The sequence below is a fragment of the Cotesia glomerata genome, linkage group LG2, assembly GCF_020080835.1.
Source record: "Cotesia glomerata isolate CgM1 linkage group LG2, MPM_Cglom_v2.3, whole genome shotgun sequence".
Taxonomy (NCBI): domain Eukaryota; kingdom Metazoa; phylum Arthropoda; class Insecta; order Hymenoptera; family Braconidae; genus Cotesia; species Cotesia glomerata.
The window spans coordinates 10,715,432-10,736,151 of record NC_058159.1 but is presented as its reverse complement, the minus strand read 5'-3'; the positions used below and the strand labels follow the sequence as shown (position 1 = coordinate 10,736,151).

Below are 20,720 nucleotides of genomic sequence, written 5' to 3'. Positions count from 1 at the left end.
TCATATCTGATCAGGCCTGAAATCCGACCTGATCAGGCCTGTTCATGTATGATCAGGCCTGAAATTAGGTCTGATCAGACTTGTCCGTGCCTGTTCATGTCTGAACCGTTAAATATGCTCAGACCTGATCAGACCTGTCCATGCCTGTTCATGTCTGAAGTGTTAAATACGCTCAGACCTGATCAGACCTGATCATGCCTGCTTATGTCTGCTCATGTCTGTTCATGCCTGTTCATGTCTGAAGCATTAAATACGCTCAGACCTGATCAGATCTGATCAAGCCTGTTCATGTCTGAAGTATTAAATATGCTCAGACCTGGTCAGACCTGTCCATGCCTGTTCATGTCTAAAGCGTTAAATACGCTTAGACCTGATCAGACCTGTCCATGTCTAATCATGTCTGATCTAGCCTAAAATAGATAAGGATTAAAACTCCATATATCAGCTGACAAGAACTGTTCATGCATGATTTGCCCTCTTGAATGATATTTTAAGTCTGGAAGAAAAATTTTATCAAACTATAGACTGCAGTTTTATTTTTAAAATTAATTTGTTCCGTATGACGTATCAGTTTTATCCCCTTATAAATTTTAAATGTACAACTTTCATCTAAAATTTCGGCTTATATAAGCATGAACTTTTTAATTTTCCATGCCAAAACGATGATTTTTAACGATGAATTTTGACGCAGTGACATAAAATTTTTTACTGTGTTCTATTAAATACGCGAAAAATAAGATTATTTATTAAAAGTTTGAGTTTGATAGCGTGAAAATACCAAAAAAAGTTTGGAAAATCCAAAAGTGCACGCCTCATAACGCTCAATCATTTTTTAAGAAAAAAATTAATTGTGTAATTGATTAAAAAAAAAAAATTATAATTAAGTAATTTCTTACAGAGTATTTTTTATTTTTTTTTAAATATCGGCGCCCTTTTTTCTTGTCATATGCGCACGCAGTCTAAAAAAAAAATCTAGCTTGATCAAGTGGCGCCATAGTTTTCACGTGACAAATAAGAAAAGTTCGTTTGGCTTTGTACGGTTGTATCCGTGAATTTTAATAAAAATTCAATTTAAAAAAAAATACATAAGCTAGGCCACTGATATGAAATACGGACCCAGTTTATCGAATTCTTAAACTAATAAAAAAGGTCCGGTCTTGAAATATCAATTTGTTCGGGAGTAATCGTTGGTACATCCAAAATGGGGTGACATCCGGACGTCCACGTAAAATTTTTTTCAAAACGTTTTTTTTTTTCAAAATAGCAACATGAAATGATTTTAGAAAGTAAAACATGGTTTAATTTAAGTGTTTTTCGGTGTACATCGACTTATATTATTGAATTAGTGTAATATGGTTGGGATAGAGGCATTTAAAGATCACAAAATTGCTTGATCTTGACGAGTCGAGTATAAAGCACAACCTCACGCGCTTCGCGCTATGAGGCGTGCAATATATCAGTTGATATCGATAAGCGATAAGTCCTTTCAAGGTGTCTGTTATTATTTTAAGCTACCGCCTTGGTCCATTGCAGTAGTGTCAAAAGCTGCTAAATTGTAGAACACACAAATAATTTTTCATTTCCTATACGTTTTAATTAAAAAAAACTTCAATTTTAAAAGAAAACAATAAAATTATAATTGCGGAATAAACCTTGAAGAAATTTTTTTTTTACTTTACAGAGAACCATATGTTAATGGATCGAAAAAAATACATTCCCGTCCCAAATAAATCACTCTAATATACACAGTAAAAAATTTTGCGTCATTGCGTCAAAAAATTTTGTGTTAAAAATTTTTGTGTTAAATATTTAACACTTTTATGTGTAAATTTAACATTTATTTTGTTAAATTAACACAAAAAAGTGTTAAATATTTAACATAAAAATTTTTATCACGAAATTTTTTGACGCAATGACGCGAAATTTTTTACTGTGTATAATTAATTATTAATAATTAATAAATTAAGTATAGAACTCCGTTAACTATAAGGATAAGTCATGTATAAAATTTAAATTACTTAAAGTAGTTTGAAAGGTACGTTAGAGGTAAGATGATTCATTGGGTCAACAGGTAAAGTATCAGTCTGAACAGCGTACATGGTTCGAATCCCCGTCGGCACCAATTTTTTTTTTTTTTTATGGACCTGATCGAGTCAGACATGAACAGGTCTGATCAGACATGAACATGCCTGGCCAGGTCTGATCAGATCTGGTCATTTTTCATATCTGATCAGACCTGAAGACTCATGCCTGTTCATATCTGATCAGATCTGATCATTTTTTCCCGGGTAGGTGGAAATCCCTTATATATATATAGATAAATATTGAATTAAATTGACAAAAAAAAAGTTTTTTTTGTTTAAAATATAATTTTTATGAATAAAACCTAAATTTATAAAAATGCAGGTGTAGTTTTTCGAAAATTGAGTGAATTTTATGTATTGTTTAAGTAAAGTGAGCTTGTAAACTAAATATATATCCAAAAAAAGAATCTTTTATTTAGAAAAAAATTGATAATTTGGTAGGAAATAAAAAAAATTGAATTCTGAAAAAATGCAGTTGTAGATTTGGGTGCAATAAAGGCCTGCATTTTTTTATTTTTCCTAATTTTTTCTTTTTTTAATTTTTATTGCTTGCCCAACGTGTTCTAGTGATTTTTCAAAAAAAAATAATTAAATGCAGGTCTAAATTTATTAAAAAAAAAGGTTAGTACTCAATTTCAGATTTTTTTATCTAAAAGTGTTGATTAGAGCACTCGTCAAAGTTTTATTTTCAAAATTTCATCGCGAAAAAAAAATCATATTTCATTTACAAATAAATGCACTTTTAAGTATTCAGAAAAAGAACTGCTATTTTTTTAATTTAAAAAAATCGATTTTCTCGCTGAAATATCGATTGTCAAAATTTTCGATTGTCGGTTGTCGGCTAAGTTCACAGTCATTTAATTCCAGTATCCAGTAAAACAATAATTGAATAATACCAAATTTGAGTAATAAGTTTAGCTGAAAATATTAAAAATACAATTTTTATTTTTTTATAACATTTATAAAAGGCCTGTATTAAGTTTTTACTTGAATTGTTTTATTATTAAGTGTATACATACAATGAAAGTTTAAAAGACTTGATATTCCACGTGACTATCAGTACCTATTTACACTTCGCAATGGCAGCGTTTAAAAAAACAAACGTTAAAATTTATGTTAAAAATGCACCTGATCTTACACCTGAGAATATTTATTGGAAAAAATATTCAGTAAGTTGTTTAACACATGACTATTTATTTAATATAATTATTAATCTTTCTTAAAATGAATAATGTTTAATTATTGAGACCACGTGTGTATCTTAACCTCTAATATCAAACATATATTTATCCAAACATCCATTGTCAATTGATAAAAAAAAAAATTTATTTATTTCAGGCACCAGTATTGGTGAAAGAATTTGGAGCGATAGATTATATAGATTTTTCCCCAGCTGAACCACAAAATTTTGCTGTTACTTGCTCAGTAAGAGTTCAAATTTATAATACAGTAACAAAACTTGCTACCAAGTTTAAAATACCATTTAAAGAATTCGCCTATGGAGCATCTTTTCGTGCTGATGGAAAACTTATTTGTACTGGTGGACAAGACCAATGTGTACGTCTTTTTGAATTTGGAATTAAACATCGTGCATTGCGGATATTTTCTGGTCACAAAGCACCAGTACACAGAACATTTTTTACAACCGATGGATATCACATAACATCATTTTCTGATGATAAAAGTGCCGCAGTCTGGGATATATCTGGAGAATCACGATTAATAACATTTGAAGAGCATACTGACTATGTTAGAGCTGGAGCAGTTAGTCCTATTTCACCGGATATATTTTTATCCGGTAGTTATGATAATAATGTTAAAATGTATGACACTAGAACTAGTAAAAGTGTATTTACTGTTAATCACGGTGCTGCAGTTGAAAGTGTCATATTTTTACCTTCTGGAGGAATATTTATTTCAGCAGGTTAGTAAAATTAATTTTTATAATTTATTGTAATTATCTTTTGAATTTTAATACTATACAAAATATCATATTTTAGGTGGTACAGAAATGAAGGTATGGGATGCGCTCGCTGGTGGTAAACTTTTAGCTAAAATCTCTCAACATCATAAAACCATAACTTGTCTTGCTCTGTCATCTAATGGTCATAAAATACTGTCAGGATCTTTAGACAGGCATGTTAAAGTTTATGACGTAGGAACATATAAATCGATTCACACGTTTGACTATCCAAATTCAGTTTTAAGTCTTGGAATTAGTGTAAGTGTGATTTTTTATGGTATAAATTATTTTTTTTTTCTTATTCTATAAATACATACATTGATGCTACTTTCTTATAAACTTTAGGCTGATGATGAAACGATAGCAGCTGGAATGATTGATGGTTTAATATCAATAAGAAGAAGAGAAAATGATGAAAAAACGAAAGATGAAAAACGTAAAAAAGTATCTCATAGAAGACGAGGATTAAGTCAACATTCATCGACAATAGACGTAGTTGTTCCACATGAGAATAGAGATATAGAAAGCAGACACGATTTATTTCTCAGAAAATTTCAGTATTCGAGAGCACTAGATTGTGTTATGGTGACATATATTGTTAATAAAACCCCACAAGTGACAGTAGCTCTTCTGCAAGAGCTTACACGTCGGCAAGGTTTACAACAAGCTTTGGCTGGAAGAGATGGAAAATCTTTAGTCAATATCTTAAAATTCATTATTAAACATATTGGAACCCCACGGTTCGCCCGAGTTTTACTTCATATTACTCACGTTTTAATGGGTATATTTATTGAAATTAAAGTTTTTTTTGAAGAAAATTACATGTTTGGAGTAGAAATTAATTTAATTATCGTATTTTCATTATAGATTTGTATGAGGACACCATTGATGAACTTAATTTGGAGTGTAGAACAATGTTCTCTTCATTACATAAAAAATTAATTGACGAAGAAGAGTTAATAACATCTATGACGGAACTTCAAGGTGCTCTATACATGATATTGTCAGCTTCTGAATCAACACAAGGAACGACTATTAAAGAACCTCAGATCTTGGAACCTTCTAGCGCAGCTCAAAAAAATTTAGTTCTAAATATTTCTTGATAATGATTTGTGTTAATATTATCAATAAATAATTCTCTGTAAATATAAACATACATTTTTTTCTTTTTAATAAAAATTATTATCATATTTTACATGGATTAGATTGATTACAATTGATAATTAGAAAGCGTTATAAAAATGAGTAATTAATTATATTTTTCTGAGACACTTTTGCCATGCTGCGGATGACGGAAATTTAGGCATCACCCAGCCGATGGGAATACGCCTTTCCTCTCCGTGGTAGTTAATATATCTATCCCACATAACTCTGGAACAATAATTCAATTCATTATGATAATTTTATAAATGTTAAATAAGTGCGGTTCTTACCTGATCATCACAAACTTATTAAGATCATTTCGGATTCCATTATTTACTGATGAAAGTTTACGTCCAAATATGGCTATTTCCCAATCATCAAAATTATTTTTTTTTTGTCGAGTTATTACTTTTTCATTATCTGTTTGTAGCATTAGTTTTAATCCGCGTTCTTCAATTGAATATTCACTATCAAGTTTCGACCACTGTTCAATTAATTGGACTATAAAATAAAATAAAAATATTATTATTATTATTAATAATATAACAACAAAACGTTAGCATTAACAAAATTTAAATAAAAATTTACCTATTATATTTTCAAAAGATTGATCAGCAGCAATAGATAATTTTTCTCTTCGTGCACGAGCATTGGCAGACGTAACTTTACGTAAATTTTTGAGTTCATTAAGCAAAGACAAATATTTTCTTGCGTCACAACGTTTACCACGTATATCCGATAAAATCATATCCGCATCTTTACGTAAGTCCTTCTCTTGTTTTTCGCGTTGAATTACATCCAGTTTATCTCGGATCCAAGCATCCACTGCCGAGTGTGATTGAGCTATTTTTTCATTATCTTGTGATTTTTTAGCTTTCCATTTTAGTCGTAACTTTTTTTCTCTTATTCTTTTTGTCTTACGCTTATTAATTAATTCTTTTAATTTACGAATTATATCATTATTATGCAATGTCAATGATAAATTTTCAATTTCTACTTTTATTTTCCAACACTGTTTTAATTTTTTATTCCATTCATTAATTTCTAAATTATTTTTATCCTTTTCTAACTGAGAAATTGTATCTTTTAAATTAGAATTCAATTTATTAATCGATGACAACAATGATTTTATTTGAGATATTCCTATTCTTTTATTACTATCCTGCACATTACTTAGTTTTTTATCAAGTTTCAAATCGTAATTTTTATCAACAAAATTATTTATAAATTCAGTATCTCGCATTCGTTGATCAATATCAATAACTAAACAATTATTTTCAACTTCTGTTCGATTGTATTCAAATGAATTAATTAATCCAGACGATTCATCGTATCTATTCACTAGTAGCCGGCCATACGGATAATCGGAATTATAATTTGCATAAAATTGGGATGTATTTTGATACTGAATGTTTTGAGCTAAGTAGTTATTGTTTGTATACATGACGATAAATTAATTTATTAGTATTAACTACTCTCAACTCAACTTAGTACTTTAAATTATTAAAAAATAAGGAAAAAAACTTGACTGTAGTACTAGTATAAATTATATAAATGCATTAATTTTCTTATAATATTGTTAAAAAAATGAAGAAAAAAAAAATCTGTTTTTATGCTAAATTAGCAATTTCCTTAGGTAATTGACTTTTTGCGTCAGCGATTATTTTTTCAGCTTCAATATAAGTTTCTGTTTCTTTTAAATCTTGTTCCGAATCCAATATATTTTTCAATTCTTCATAAGCTTTTACTAATCGACGTTGACAATCAGGAACCATCATCAATGACTCTTGTAAAACTTCTTCTTGTTTTTTAATATCATGCTGATCTTTACCTGCAATTTAATTATAATCATAATTAATAATAAATTTTAATTTTATCATTTTTTTTTTATAATATAGTAAAAAAATTAAATTTATCAATTGGTTAAATGCACTTTAATTAAGTTATCACGTGCATTCTTTTCTAATAGATTTATTTTACAATATCTAAATGATTTTTATAAACTTACAAATAATGTTATTGTTATTTTGAAAATGATAAAATCTTAGATTTATTAAATACCTTCTTTTTTATATTTTTCAACGCGTTCTTGTTGTTGAGTAGCCTCTTTTTCATAAGTTATTTTTTCTTTCGTTAGACGTTTTACAACACCGGTTTTGATTTTTAATGTACGTAAACGCGGATCGGACATTTTATGGAATAACTTTTTATAATAATAAAAAACTTATTATATTATATAAACTTATCTTAATATTTATTATAAGAAGTGATTTTATTAATACCTAATAAGGATTCGATGATCAGCAACAAAATGTAATAAAAACGTTTTAAAAAGTTATTTTAGGTTATGGTGCTCCGACATGGATGATGAAATCACGAAGCCTAGATAGAGCTTCTATCTAGGCTTCGTGGATGAAATGATGAATCAGAAATAACTTGAAGTTAACAGCGAGAAAAAATTTTCAAATATTTTATTTTCACTATTTTTTACAAAATTTATTCCTTTTTTTCTTTACTTATACATTTAAAAATATTATTGTTATTGAATAAATTATTTTATAATTGTTAAAATGATTTATTGAATATAAAATTAATTTATTTTTAAATTATCGAATTTACGCGCGTAAAGTTATTACTGGCTAATTTCACAATACGATAGTGTATAATGAAAATAGGTTCAACATTTTTTGGGAAAAGTGTTGTTTGTTAAACAAAAAAAAAAAAAAAAAAAAGAAATGCAAAAAGTATATAAAATTTTTTTTATAAAATACTGCAATGGCGGATAAATGTTTACTACTGCATGGTGCAGAGCAAAAAAAGTTGGGTAGACGAGATAGAAAAAAAAGATAAAATTATTTTTTTATTGAGGCTAATCTAAGTGCTGTTGTACATACATATACCTATAACTATGTATGTATGATTGATTTTTCAAAGAAATGTAACTAAATTAAGTGATAGTGTTACAATATGCAAGAAAATACATTTCCAGCGGCTGAAAAAATACTCTCTGATATCGAGAATGTTATGAAAAAAGATACAAACCTGTGAGTTATATTTTATTAATTTTCTTTAAACAGTATTACTCCTGGGGCGGGGTTTTTAAAAATATTATTTTATATTTTTATTATCATTTACGTAGAGTGTTATAATTATTAATGTCGACGTGTGTAGATTCACAATAGTTTATTTTTTTCGACAAATATTTTACCATTACGTTAATTATGACTATTATTGTTATTTTTTTTTTTCAAGAAGAATTAAATTAAAAATTAATTAAAACTACTAAAACATGTATTTAATTTTCAGACAAAGTTTTGAAATAATTTTGGAAGATGACAATGAAAATAAGTCTCCTGTATACCATGAAGAAAATTCTCTAGGCTTGGCATCCTGGTGTGTGCAGCCACTTTATTGCTACACATACAATCGTCTCATAGAATTACGGAACAATAAATTACGCCGAGAGGATCCGGTAATGACTTCTCGCTGGTTACTGGGTGCAATTCTTCTCAATCCTGATGTCAATACCTTTTGGAATATGAGACGTGAATTGGTTCGTAATGGACGTATTGATGCTATCCAAGAATTGCGTTTTATAAAACTAGTTCTCTATCATAAGGCTAAATGTTTTGAAGCGTTTTCTTATCGACGCTGGCTTATTCAATTTATTTTAATAGAGAACTTACATGTCGATGACATCGAATCATTATTACAAGAAGAAATAAATGTTGCTATAATATCAGCAAATCGGTATGCCAACAATTATCATGCTTGGAGTTATCGACAGCATGTAGTATTGATGTATGAGGCCTTAATATCAACAAATTTTCACGAATTTCTCATTTCTGAGTGGGAGTCTTCTGAAAAATGGTGCAGCCTTCATGTTTCTGATTACAGTGGACTAGTTTATAGACAATTTCTGCTCAAACAATTACTTATTAAATCAGAATTAATCCAATCTGATGATATATTATCTTCTGAATATGTAGATAAACGTCGCAAAATTATTTATGAATATATTAATAAGTATAATAACGCACAAGGATGTAAAGATATTAGTTACTTATACAAAGAATCTTCTTGTGAATTTATTAACACTCTTCACGGCAACTCTAATAATCAAAAGTCAGATGTTGATTATGTACAAGTGTTAATAGCTTTATCTTACTGGATAGAAGATTGTATTCTTAATGAAGATTTTATTAAATGTTATCCTGGTCATGAAGCTCTTTGGTACCATCGAAGATTTCTCGGGCATACGCTTAGATGCATTAAACTTTCATACTCAAAGTATTCGTGCTACAAGGCTGAGTCTTTTGAATCTCCACATTGTATTCGACTCGAAAATAGTCACCAACGGTCAAGTGATAATGACTCTCGAAATTTACTTGAGATTGCTTTTAAAAATCATAATATAGATGTAATTGAATTTTCAAAACAACAAGGTAGCTATCAAAGTGATATTGCTGATAAATTTATAAAATTTTTAGGTATTTCACATATTGAATTCTAAGAAAAAAAAATTTACTTCAATAGAATGAAAAAATAATTGTCATAAAATACACAAAACAATACTTTTCAAAAAATCTTTTAGATTATAAAAAAAATGTATTTTTAAATAAATTAATAGTTTATGAATTATGTATTTTTATGTAGTAAATTTTTAATTATCTTTAAAACATTTCCTTTAAATCTATACGATTAGATAATATTTATTAAACTGTAATATTTTTTTAGAATTAAATTAAAAAAGAAAATAGCATAAAAATTTATTGTTTCTTTGTAAAAATGTAAGGAAATAGTTAAGAAATAAGATGAATAGGGCCAAAATCAATCACCAAAATCCCACGCAAATGTGTCATCAGACTCTTCTTTTAAGTTATACCCTGAATAAAAAAAAGTATTGAGACAAAGAAAAAAGTATTGGATTGATTAGAAAACCAATACTTTTTTCTTTGTCTCAATACTTTTTTTTTATCAGGGTAGATAGATGTATTATTTAATTTCAAATTCATTATTACATTTATCTTATAGTATTTCTTTTTATATATGTGTATACTATAAATCTATAAATCAATAAGTACTGAAAGAAATAATTAATTACAAAATTGATGCTCGATGTTGAAGGAAACATAAAACTGAGTTATATTAGTTTAACAGCAAAACAAATACACTGTAGATATACCCAATACAGTAAATTCATACCTAAATAAATACGAGCACAATTTATAAACTTAGTGTCGACAATCGTCGTTGAACACGTTGTTAGTTTACTTTTTACCCTTTGGCAACGTTGACCGAATCGTAACAGAAATAAACTATTCATATACGTAGAAGGCACTAACTAAATAAAAAAGTTTAGTTTTGTGCGAGCTTTAATAGGTGTACATTACTATTCAACTTTTATGTTATTATTATTATCTTTATTTAAATTTACACACTCGTCCGTTAAAGTTTCATTAAAATTAATAAATTTTTAAATACTGAACTTGAGTTAACTTAATAAAATTAATAACAATTTTAATACTAATTGATGCAAGGTTACAAAAAAAAATTACAATAAATGTCTACAATGACGTTCCATTAAAAATTATTCATCACTTAAATAAACACATTTTATTTCTCGTATCCAATATTATAATTATTGAAGAATTTAAAATTGAAAACGTCATAATTAAATAAATATTTTCAATAATTAATAAAATAAAAGATAAATAGAAAAATTAAAGTTACGATAAGTGTAAAAATAATACAACGTGTCACATTTTGTTGTTCAATCGACCGGTTTTTATTCGATATATTAAACTGAGCCGGTTTATCCTGGATTCTGATTGGCAGAAACTACAGAAACTCATGAACCATGTCAGGTGAAGAGTCACAAGGTAAACAAAGAAAGTCTGAATCTCGTTCGCGTCTGTACAAGTCAACACCGAACCTTATTGTTAAAATATCAACATCATCATCAATGTCATCGTCTTCTTCACTGTCAATAGTACGTTCTAATTTACCAATGATGCCTCCGAATCAAGAAATTTGTGATAAAATTGCTGATAATTCACAAAGAGGTAATAATTTTATATTGACATTTTAAATTAACGATGAGTTTATTTTAACCAATTATTGTAAATGGAAACATTTAAATTGGTTATCTTTAACTATATGTTTTGTTTGGAATGAAGTCAAATAAAATATATATTTGCTAAAAATAAATATTACGATTTTTATTCAAAAAGTTTCATCGCTATTAAAATTCTATTTTCATTTACAATAATTCATTAATTAACTCTCCGAACAGCTCCAACGTAGTTTTAAATTGCGTAAACTGTGGATGTTAATCGACTAGGAATTTTTGACTTTAATAATATTTGCTGGTATAATTTACTTTTATTTATATATGTCACTTTTAATTAGTTTTAAGATGCGCTTAAATTCAAGTTAATATTTTATTTAATCTATAAATCTAAATTCCATCAATGTTTTCAGACAATAAGATAAACATTTTATTATTTATTTTTTTACTTTACAGGCTCCTTCTTAATATAATAAAAATATACAAAATATTGTTGAGAAAAAAAAATTTAAGATATTGTCAGTTTTCAAATCTGATTATATGAAAAATACCAAAAAATTTTGAATGTAATCGATCATATCAACCAGGTCAAAAAAATAGTTTCCGGAGAAACGCCGATAAAATCTCGAATGTCTTTTTTTTTCTTTTCAATTTTCTTGTCCATATTTAAATTATTAATATGATGATAAACGAACCGTAAGCTATAGAGGTAATTTTTTTATTGATTCTGAAAAAAACTCATGAGTTAAATACACCCTTCAATACTTATTTAATAACAAATATTAGTGAATTAATTAAAAAAATAATTATAAGCAAATATTTAAATCATAATTTCTATAGTTATAAAATAAGTCATCAAATTCTGTTCATCAATTAATATTTAGAACAGAATTAATTCAAAAATGGTAAAAGAAAAAAAAAAGATAAAAGGCAGATAAACAGAAATTGCTATGAATAAATGGTTAAGGCAATAAAGATGAGAGAACTATTATATGCTAATACAAATGATTTAATGGTTTCCAGTTTGTATATTGTTGAATATTAAAGTTCATCGATAATAATTCTAGTCCACTTATTTTCATTACGTAGTAAAATAATTTATCGGTACATTAATCGCGCTTTTAAAATATTTTTTTGGTGAAAATTATTTTCTGCACTTAGTCATGGTTTTTGTTTATTACAAAATTTTAGGATGATTCGTTTAGTTAGAATAAATATTAAATAAAAAGGCCAATGCCACGTCATTTATATCGTAAAAGAACTGGAGTCCTCTGGATTCAACTGCTGTATGCGCGGCTTTGTGCCAAAAACGTGTGAATCTTATTATTTTATAGTTACTCTAAAATTTTGATGTTGACAATAACTTAATAGATCGCCTCTCTTATTAAATATAAATCTTTCTTCTATAAATTACATTAAATACAAGATAATATAATTAAACAATTTGCCTTCAAAATTTTTATTAATGTCATTAAGAATATTCCAAATTCAAGGTAAAATCTAATTATTTTTATATTAATAATTATTTTATGTTAAGTTTTTAAAAAGATATTACTAATTAGTGATTAAAGAAAATTTATTACTGATTATACTAAGTATTTTATATTTTACAGAAGAAGAATTGAGAAGTCCATTACGTCGTGGTAGTTCATTGAATTTCAAACGTTTACGACAAGAACAAGATGCTGAAGGGAATCGCCTCCGTGTACCCGATAGTACAAATAATGGATTAATTAGAAACAATAATGAAACTTATCAAGAATCAAGCAGTATACGTCCTGCCCGATATTCAGCACCTGCGCCGGAACAGCTTGCTATCAGTCTTCTTCAGCTTGGATGTCCTCTTGTTTCCATGCCCAGGTGAGTAATTTCAATCATCTAATATCTAAAATTTTCAAAATTTAATTTACGAAATTAATTAATTAATTTGTTAAATTATTAATAATCATATAAATAGTTTGTAATAAATACACTTGACTCAATTTTAATTTTTCACAATACTATAAAATTTATAAAAAACAATCAGCTTATTGTGGCATGAATATACTGATTACATGTTGCATGAATATGCTCTAATAATTATCATACACCCACATCCCACATCGTCATCCTCATTTTTGTGATGGTGAATCAGCTGATTGAAAAATATTGAGTGCTGTGACCTGTGAACGATATTTATGAAAACCTTTGAAATGTTGATTTAACATAAATTAATGATTTGATTAGATTATGATGTTGATATCAGCATCACTATCTGTTATAAATTATATAATATAATATTATAAATTCATAAAAATGCATTGAAATGCTATAACTATACGGAAATACATCAGCAGGAAAGTAAGGAGTATGCTTACATTACATCTGCTCATCGATAAAGAGGTAAGTATGTGATGTTCGGTCAATAGATGATCTCGGTAGCGCAGACGCCAAGTTGAGATGAGTGTATGCGTAGTTACCATTATACTTGCTATGTTGGTGAAGATGCAAGTGAATATGAAGGAATGAGAGTGATGAAGACAAGCAGCATGGAAAGTCATAAGCTAAAAAAAAGATAGTGACAAAAATACACGCGCGTTTCTCCAAGTGCGCGGGCTAAACATCATCATCATCATCACTATCATCATCATCATCATCATCATTATCATCACCGTATTCTACTGTCACGGTCGCAATGTCGTGTTCTCATTTTCATAAAAAAGGAAACTTATATTAATCTGAATGATAAAGATATTTGTAACGTGAAAAGCCCAGTGAAAATGTTGCACTTTTTTGCTTCTGTTAAAATATCCAGATAAATAATAATTAAGCTTTGGAAAATAAATGTTAAACATTACACGTGTGTGTTCGAAGCACAAATTTATTTTTAATATCACTTGAAATTTTTTAATAAATTTGTGATTGATCTATTGAAAATAATTATTTTCTAATGAATAAAGCATATGAAAATATTTTTGATTTATGAACAGTGAAAAATTAAAAAATTAATTGCCATCTTTTAAGTTGAAAAATTTAATATAATAATGGCTTTAAAAAATTATTAGATTTTTTAAGTTTTATAAAATAAAAAAAAACGAGTAATTCATTCATTGATATGTGCCTGCTGTAAGCAGCAATTCATCAGAACAGTGGCGCCCTTGTATTGGACTGCCAACTACGACAATCCCACTCACCACAGGTGCTATTTTTGAAAATAAAATTTATTTATAATTTTACTCAAATTAATTACCAACTCCTAAATATTATTACCAGGAATTTAAAATACCAAATCTTCCATGTGAAAGAGTGTTAATTTATATTTTTTTAATAATCAGATTGTCGCAGAAAAATATTTATAAATTGTTAATTAAATTTTTTATAAAATTAATTTCGTAAAAAGGGTACATTTGGAGAGAAATTTTTTAAAAAAGCATTTGCACGGTAAGAAATTCACCTGGCATTGCACAGCTGATTGTTGACAGTTAGTCTTGCGTCAGCTGATCGTTTACTGCCATCTTTAACGTTTTTATAATAAAGAAACTTATACATTTTATTATTATTATTATTGTTATTATTATTATTATTATTATTATTATTATTATTATTATTATTATTATTATTATTATTTATTTGTACACTACACCAGTTACAAGTTAACAGTTAATGTATATTTGCTGCCAACTAAACTGTGATTGTCCAATCACCACAATTCTTAATATGAAATCCAGAAGCTTTCAAAGGTTTCTTAGACCAACAAGCAACAATCTTGGTATTTGTTCGACAATCGTCGAGTTTTCTTTTTCATGTTAGCTACAATAAATCACTAATCAATGTCACGCAAATTTATTAATAATAATGGAATTTTAAAATTGAGTGAGTGAATAATGAAAATCGAAAAAAATTTAACTGTGTAAGAAAAAAAAAATTTTATTCTTCAAATTGAAATTTATTTTTATAAAGGAAAAAAAATGGGTTTTTTTTAATTTCCCTTCTGATAATTTTAATGTTATTAAGAGTTTATAGTCACACAATGAAAAAATTAGTTTTAACAAACTATTAATGGATGATATAAAAGTATAAATAAATTTAATTAAAGATAATGTAATGTATGATAACGTTTAATGTCTTATCTTATAAAACACCTTCGAACTTTGATATACCTAGTATTATTTTATTTAAGCTGTTACCGTTGTTATTCGTTAAAAGTTCTGGCAAATTAATAATTATTAATGATTAAATTAAAAAAATTTAAACTAGCGGGTGATTTGGTGTTTTTTAGACCTCGTGGTGGAGTTGGGTCAGCACATAGCAGTGATAGCGATGATTCTATTAGCTCCCACAACAACCAACGCAACCAACGACATAATCCATCTGGAAACACGTCTCCGGAAGGCTATGGGCTTCCAAAGGTTCAAATATCCGGACCTCCAGATTCCTGTGAATCCTCACATACTAATGGGTAAGTTTATTTATTCATTTGTTTAATAAAAAATAAATAAGAACAACATTATCCTTAACTTTGAAGAAAAAATTAAAAGCAAACAGCTACATTTTTAAGATTTATATAAATTCGTTAAGGGAGAACACCACTGTGACGATCGAAAAAAAGATGTGATTTTCAGGAATTTTTTTGACAAAGAAAATAAAGGAATTTGGAGATCGGATTTTTTTTTTTATTTTATTAAGGGTACATTAAAGACTATTACCTTAAATTTTTATTAAAAAATATTTAATTATTACAAAGTTATTAACAATCTCGTAGAGCACTAGAAAAAATTTCCCCCTCCATAGTCGGTTCGATAACTCAAAAACGGATCATTTGAAAATAAAAACCCAAATTGCTTTTTAATCAGTAAAGATGTAGTTATCGTTGCACGTTCGGAATTTAAAAAATTTTAATTTTTAAAAAATAGCGACTGATTGAAAATTTTTTCACTATTCTTACTGTTTTTTTTTTTTGTTTTAACCCGGCTAAAAAAATCTTTAAAATAAAAATTTTTTAAATTCCGTACGTGTGACGATAACTACATCTTTACTGATTAAAAAGCAATTTGGATTTTTATTTTCAGATAATCCGCTTTTGAGTTATCGAACCGACCATGGAGGGGGAAATTTTTTTCTCGTGCTCTTCGAGATTGTTAATAACTTTGTAATAATTACATATTTTTTAATAAAAATTTAGGATAATAATCTTTAATGTACCCTTAATAAAATAAAAAAAATCCGATCCCCAAATTCCTTTATTTTCCCTGTCAAAAAAATTCCCAAAAATCACGTCTTTTTTTCGATCGTCACAGTGGTGTCCCCCCTTAAAATATTTTTTCATTCGCACTGTATGTTTAATTCAAATTAACAATTAAAGAAAATCTTAATTTTCTAAATCTAAATTAGATAAAAAAAAATTCCATTATAATTTAGTGATAAGAATTAATTATTATTATTCGATCTGTACAATTAAATACAAGAATCTTTGATAAATGATAAGAATGTATACGTTAGAAAGTTGATAAAAAACTCTACTATCAGCTTGTTGTAGGACACCTGGCTTATTGTTTGAGTTGAGTTTATAATGTAAGTATTTTTAAATCTTGAATTAAATCAATTACGGAATAAATGAGTCTGAATATATATTTATACTATATATTATCTTCATCAAATTGATATCAGTAACGTGTGAGATATTATTATATTTGTGTCGTGCCATTGTGATCTGATGATTTAGTTGTAATAATTACTACTTGTTTATTTTAATATAATTGTTATTAGTTTTTTTTATATCGTAGCTGGAAATTGTAATTATCTATTGATAAATTACAATTGCATAGAGAGAAAAAAATGAATGAGTAAATATTGAAATGGGTGGAGAAGATAATGTAAAAATCTGTCTCTTGAGGATATTGATTATTTTTAATTTGTTTTTTTCACATTCTTCATGTTCTACCTATTATATCGAATGATTATTAAAGTATTCCATTATATACTATACAAACGATATAGTAACATCAAAATATTCAAATCTGTGTGTAAATTTTTGTTGCTATGTTTCTTATGTTAAATCTTTAAATTACTAATTCAAAACCTAAGTAATAATTTTATGTAATATTTTCAATTTATTGATTCAAAAAATGTGAAACCATTTTTGTCAATATTTATCATTTCAAATAAGTGAATATTATTGTTTGTGAACAATTTTTAAGCAGTAAAATTAATAAAGAAAAAAAAATATGATAAATTTTGTGAAAATGGATGAAAGTTTTAATATTACTAAGGAGAAACGTTTTTCGTTACCCAATAATTTGACACATAAAATATTCAAAAAGGTACGAGATAGTTGGTAAGTTTAACTTTTAATTTAATAATACCATTTAATATTTATCAGAATTTTTTAATTTGTAATTCTATCAAATCAATAGTTTTAGGACAAGATTAGGGAGAAAGTGAACTAGATCTAGATAATTAAATCATATAATAACAAGGTTTAAAGCTCGGTGATATATAGTTCTTAATAGAGAATTATCGCGTAATACTAGGTTTTTTTCTCTCTACTTTTATTTGATATTTTAAGGTTTCCCACGTTCGAATAAGTGAGACAATTTAGTCGATGCTATTCTTCAGAATCGATTATATGTAACAAAAATATCTATCGACAATCTTTACGTAAAAACTATTTTTAATAATGATAAGTATATTATATCATGACACAGCAGTTTGTTACTTTAATGTTATTTATTATCAAAAATGTTTTGTTAAATTCATTTCTATCACAAAAAATTAATTGACTTAATCTTGAGATAAATGGACACATTTATTTCAATAATATTAGTGAGCTTTCATGTTAATTAGTTTTATTTAATCACAAAATAGATGCAATTTAATCAAGATACTTCATTATACTCATACACGTTAAATTTGATCTTATTTTTTTTTGGACACGTAAAAATTTTATTCTAAAAATTTAATAAAAAAAAATTAATCTCATACAATTTTAGGCGTGTTTTAACATTTATAATTATTATTAATAATTTATTTAAGTTTCATCAGAGAAAAAAATTTTTATTAACTTTAAACTTAAAAAAAATACAATCAATTTCTTAAATCGCACGGAATGATAAAACTTAAAAAGAAAAAATGTTTGATCTTCATAAATTTGCACAACTGAACATCATTGCGTTTAACAGGTTTTTCATATGCATCAATAACTTATTCATCATTATCATAAGTAAAATAAATAACCGATAAATTTATTATAATCATCGTTTTGTGCAAAACCTTGAACAATGAAGTATAAATACAAAAATAGTTAATTAATAATAAGATTATCAATACAAATTCGAATTATCTTATAATACGCAAAGACCCGATTTATATGAGGTATTTTATTTTCCTCTGGTTTATATTTCTACATTTTTCCTCCCGCTTTCCCGCTTGTATAGTCTACTACTGTGCGGGTCATATTATCTATCGGATTAATTATATGTTTCCCCTCCCTTAAAGACAATAATATCATGTCTCAAAAAAAAAAAAAAAAATGATTTATAACCACGTTTATTATTCACTTCGTGCAGTGCTATTAAATGGAACAACTTATAAATATTTTTTCGTTCTATTGAAGAATTACAGTAGTGAACATTCGAGAGATACAAAAAAAACAGTATCTTGCGGTTATCGCACACTTTCTTTTTTTAACCATCATGGATACTTCCCTTAGTGCTTTACGACAAATAACGTAAGGTTTTGATTTTTTATTCTACGATTATGATAAAATAGTGATATTTTCAAACGGAGAAAAATTGCGGAAAAATAATAGATAGTAGTTATAAAATATGTAAAGTAGTACATAGAGTTTTATGTATAGCAATAAATATTTGTTATGTTCATTATTTTAGCTTCTGACGTCCTATTGCAAAAGAGTGCATCTTGCGTAGTAATAAAAAGATATATAGAAGAACTATATCGTGTATGAAGTTATTGAGTGATGAGGAAGAAAAAAAGGTCACAAAAGGTATAAATTTTGCCAGTGAAAGCTTTATTTATTTTTGCAACAAATGTTCCATTCTATCGATCTTCTATAGTGGTTTATAGAAATTTTTATATACTGTGTGATCATAAAAATAGTTGTAAATGAGAGGATAAATTAATATTTTTATACTTAAGGGGTTAGGTGGGTTTCAGAGGTTCAAAAAAAGGGTATTTTTACTATTTTTTTTTTTTTAGTATGTACAATCATATATTATTATTATTATTATTATGAGTTTTACTTGTATACCGTTTTCTGGTTTTTACAAGGTTACTTTCCGCTCTATATTATCAATTCAGTTTTTTCAACCCTTTTTATAATTAACATATTCTCCGCTCTTTTTATACTCAACATGTTCTCCACTTTTTATTATCAACATGTTCTCCACTTTTTATAATCAAAATATAATTTTCGTACATATAATTTCATTCCAATGCGGCTGTGGACCGACTTGTGCTTTCTGTACTGCATTTACCCTATTCCTCACCCCTTTCTATCGGTTGTTGGAATAGTGGCGATGGGGAAACCACAGAGAAAACCCATACCAGTACAGTTCGGCTAGCGGAGCGAGCCCCGACGATTGATGTTGAAACTATTCGAACAACCGTCGGGGCTCGAACCCTCGCCTCACGAGATGATGCACGAACGAACTATTGGGATAATGACTTAGTCCGCTCGGTCGTCATGCCGCTACAATCATATATTTTATTTAAACAATTCAGCATATCAAAGATACATATTTAAACAGTACTTTGTGAAATTTTTATTTAAAAATTCTGAAAACTCAGCCGTTGAGTACCTCATCTCCCTTGACGTCTCAAAAAAAAAAATGCTCTTGCCATGGACATCATGACTCATTATTGGTTCAACTAAAATCAAAGAACTACCCGAGTCGAAATTTCGATCGGATATTGAACCTCCTGATCCGAAATTGATCGTACTTTGAGCTCCATGGTCCGACTAGTTCGTATATTGAAATTCCTGATCCGAAATTGATCTTACTTTGAGCTCCATGGTCCGACTAGTTCCGATTTTGAACATCTTGGATGTACTGTTTAGCGAGAAATCGGATTTTGAACTCCTCGGACCGACCGTTCATCGAGAGATCCGACTTTAAACCTTCAAGTCCGATAAAAGTAATAAATAAAATTTTATTAATTATAAATAATTATTGAATAAATTAAACTAATAACAAAAATAATTTCTGCCCATATTAACCTGTAACTTTCATGGATTTATTCTATTTATCTATACATTTATTATGTTTTTATAATTCCTCAAGCGCAATATAATTTGTGTTAAATTACATTTTTCGAGAAATAGTTCAATTTATTTTTTTTTTTTTTTCAAAATCCTATCAATATATAAAGATAATATTATAATATATGTTGAAAGTAAGAAATTTTAAACACATACATCAAAAATATATTTACATTATAAAATACATCAGTTCTAAAAATTGTA

General features: G+C 27.4%; 5 protein-coding genes across 7 annotated transcripts in view; 3 read left to right on the top strand and 2 right to left on the bottom strand.

Annotated features, from left to right (window-relative positions):
* Nucleotides 1–2,984: 2,984 nt before the first annotated feature.
* On the top strand, nt 2,985–5,199 carry LOC123258668 (U3 small nucleolar RNA-associated protein 15 homolog). The gene is made up of 5 exons (XM_044718818.1): nt 2,985–3,253; nt 3,423–4,008; nt 4,085–4,305; nt 4,393–4,828; nt 4,915–5,199. The coding sequence occupies exons 1-5, from the start codon at nt 3,164–3,166 to the stop codon at nt 5,148–5,150; spliced, it is 1,569 nt and encodes a 522-aa protein (XP_044574753.1). The 5' UTR covers nt 2,985–3,163; the 3' UTR covers nt 5,151–5,199.
* On the bottom strand, nt 5,194–6,640 carry LOC123258670 (programmed cell death protein 7-like). Its single transcript, XM_044718820.1, has 3 exons — nt 5,779–6,640; nt 5,481–5,691; nt 5,194–5,418 (listed from the first exon to the last, which is right to left on the bottom strand). The coding sequence occupies exons 1-3, from the start codon at nt 6,632–6,634 to the stop codon at nt 5,301–5,303; spliced, it is 1,185 nt and encodes a 394-aa protein (XP_044574755.1). The 5' UTR covers nt 6,635–6,640; the 3' UTR covers nt 5,194–5,300.
* A 116-nt stretch (nt 6,641–6,756) lies between these two features.
* Nucleotides 6,757–7,578, bottom strand: LOC123258671 (tubulin-specific chaperone A-like). Its single transcript, XM_044718822.1, has 3 exons — nt 7,473–7,578; nt 7,252–7,393; nt 6,757–7,021 (listed from the first exon to the last, which is right to left on the bottom strand). The coding sequence occupies exons 2-3, from the start codon at nt 7,379–7,381 to the stop codon at nt 6,801–6,803; spliced, it is 351 nt and encodes a 116-aa protein (XP_044574757.1). The 5' UTR covers nt 7,382–7,393; nt 7,473–7,578; the 3' UTR covers nt 6,757–6,800.
* A 255-nt stretch (nt 7,579–7,833) lies between these two features.
* On the top strand, nt 7,834–9,737 carry LOC123258669 (protein prenyltransferase alpha subunit repeat-containing protein 1). The gene is made up of 2 exons (XM_044718819.1): nt 7,834–8,234; nt 8,497–9,737. Exons 1-2 carry the CDS (start codon nt 8,158–8,160, stop codon nt 9,701–9,703), a joined length of 1,284 nt encoding a protein of 427 aa, XP_044574754.1. The 5' UTR covers nt 7,834–8,157; the 3' UTR covers nt 9,704–9,737.
* A 1,206-nt stretch (nt 9,738–10,943) lies between these two features.
* The window catches only part of LOC123259919, a 46,762-nt gene continuing 36,985 nt past the window's right edge, over nt 10,944–20,720 (top strand). The window contains exons 1-3 of one of the 3 annotated variants that reach the window (XM_044720737.1): nt 10,944–11,255; nt 12,874–13,120; nt 15,519–15,698. In XM_044720737.1, coding sequence (XP_044576672.1) covers nt 11,051–11,255; nt 12,874–13,120; nt 15,519–15,698 — 632 coding nt within the window. In that variant the 5' untranslated portion in view covers nt 10,944–11,050. Of the gene's footprint in view, nt 11,256–12,710; nt 12,754–12,873; nt 13,121–15,518; nt 15,699–20,720 lie in introns of those variants that run through there. The other 2 variants (XM_044720736.1, XM_044720738.1) reach the window with 2 other exon arrangements.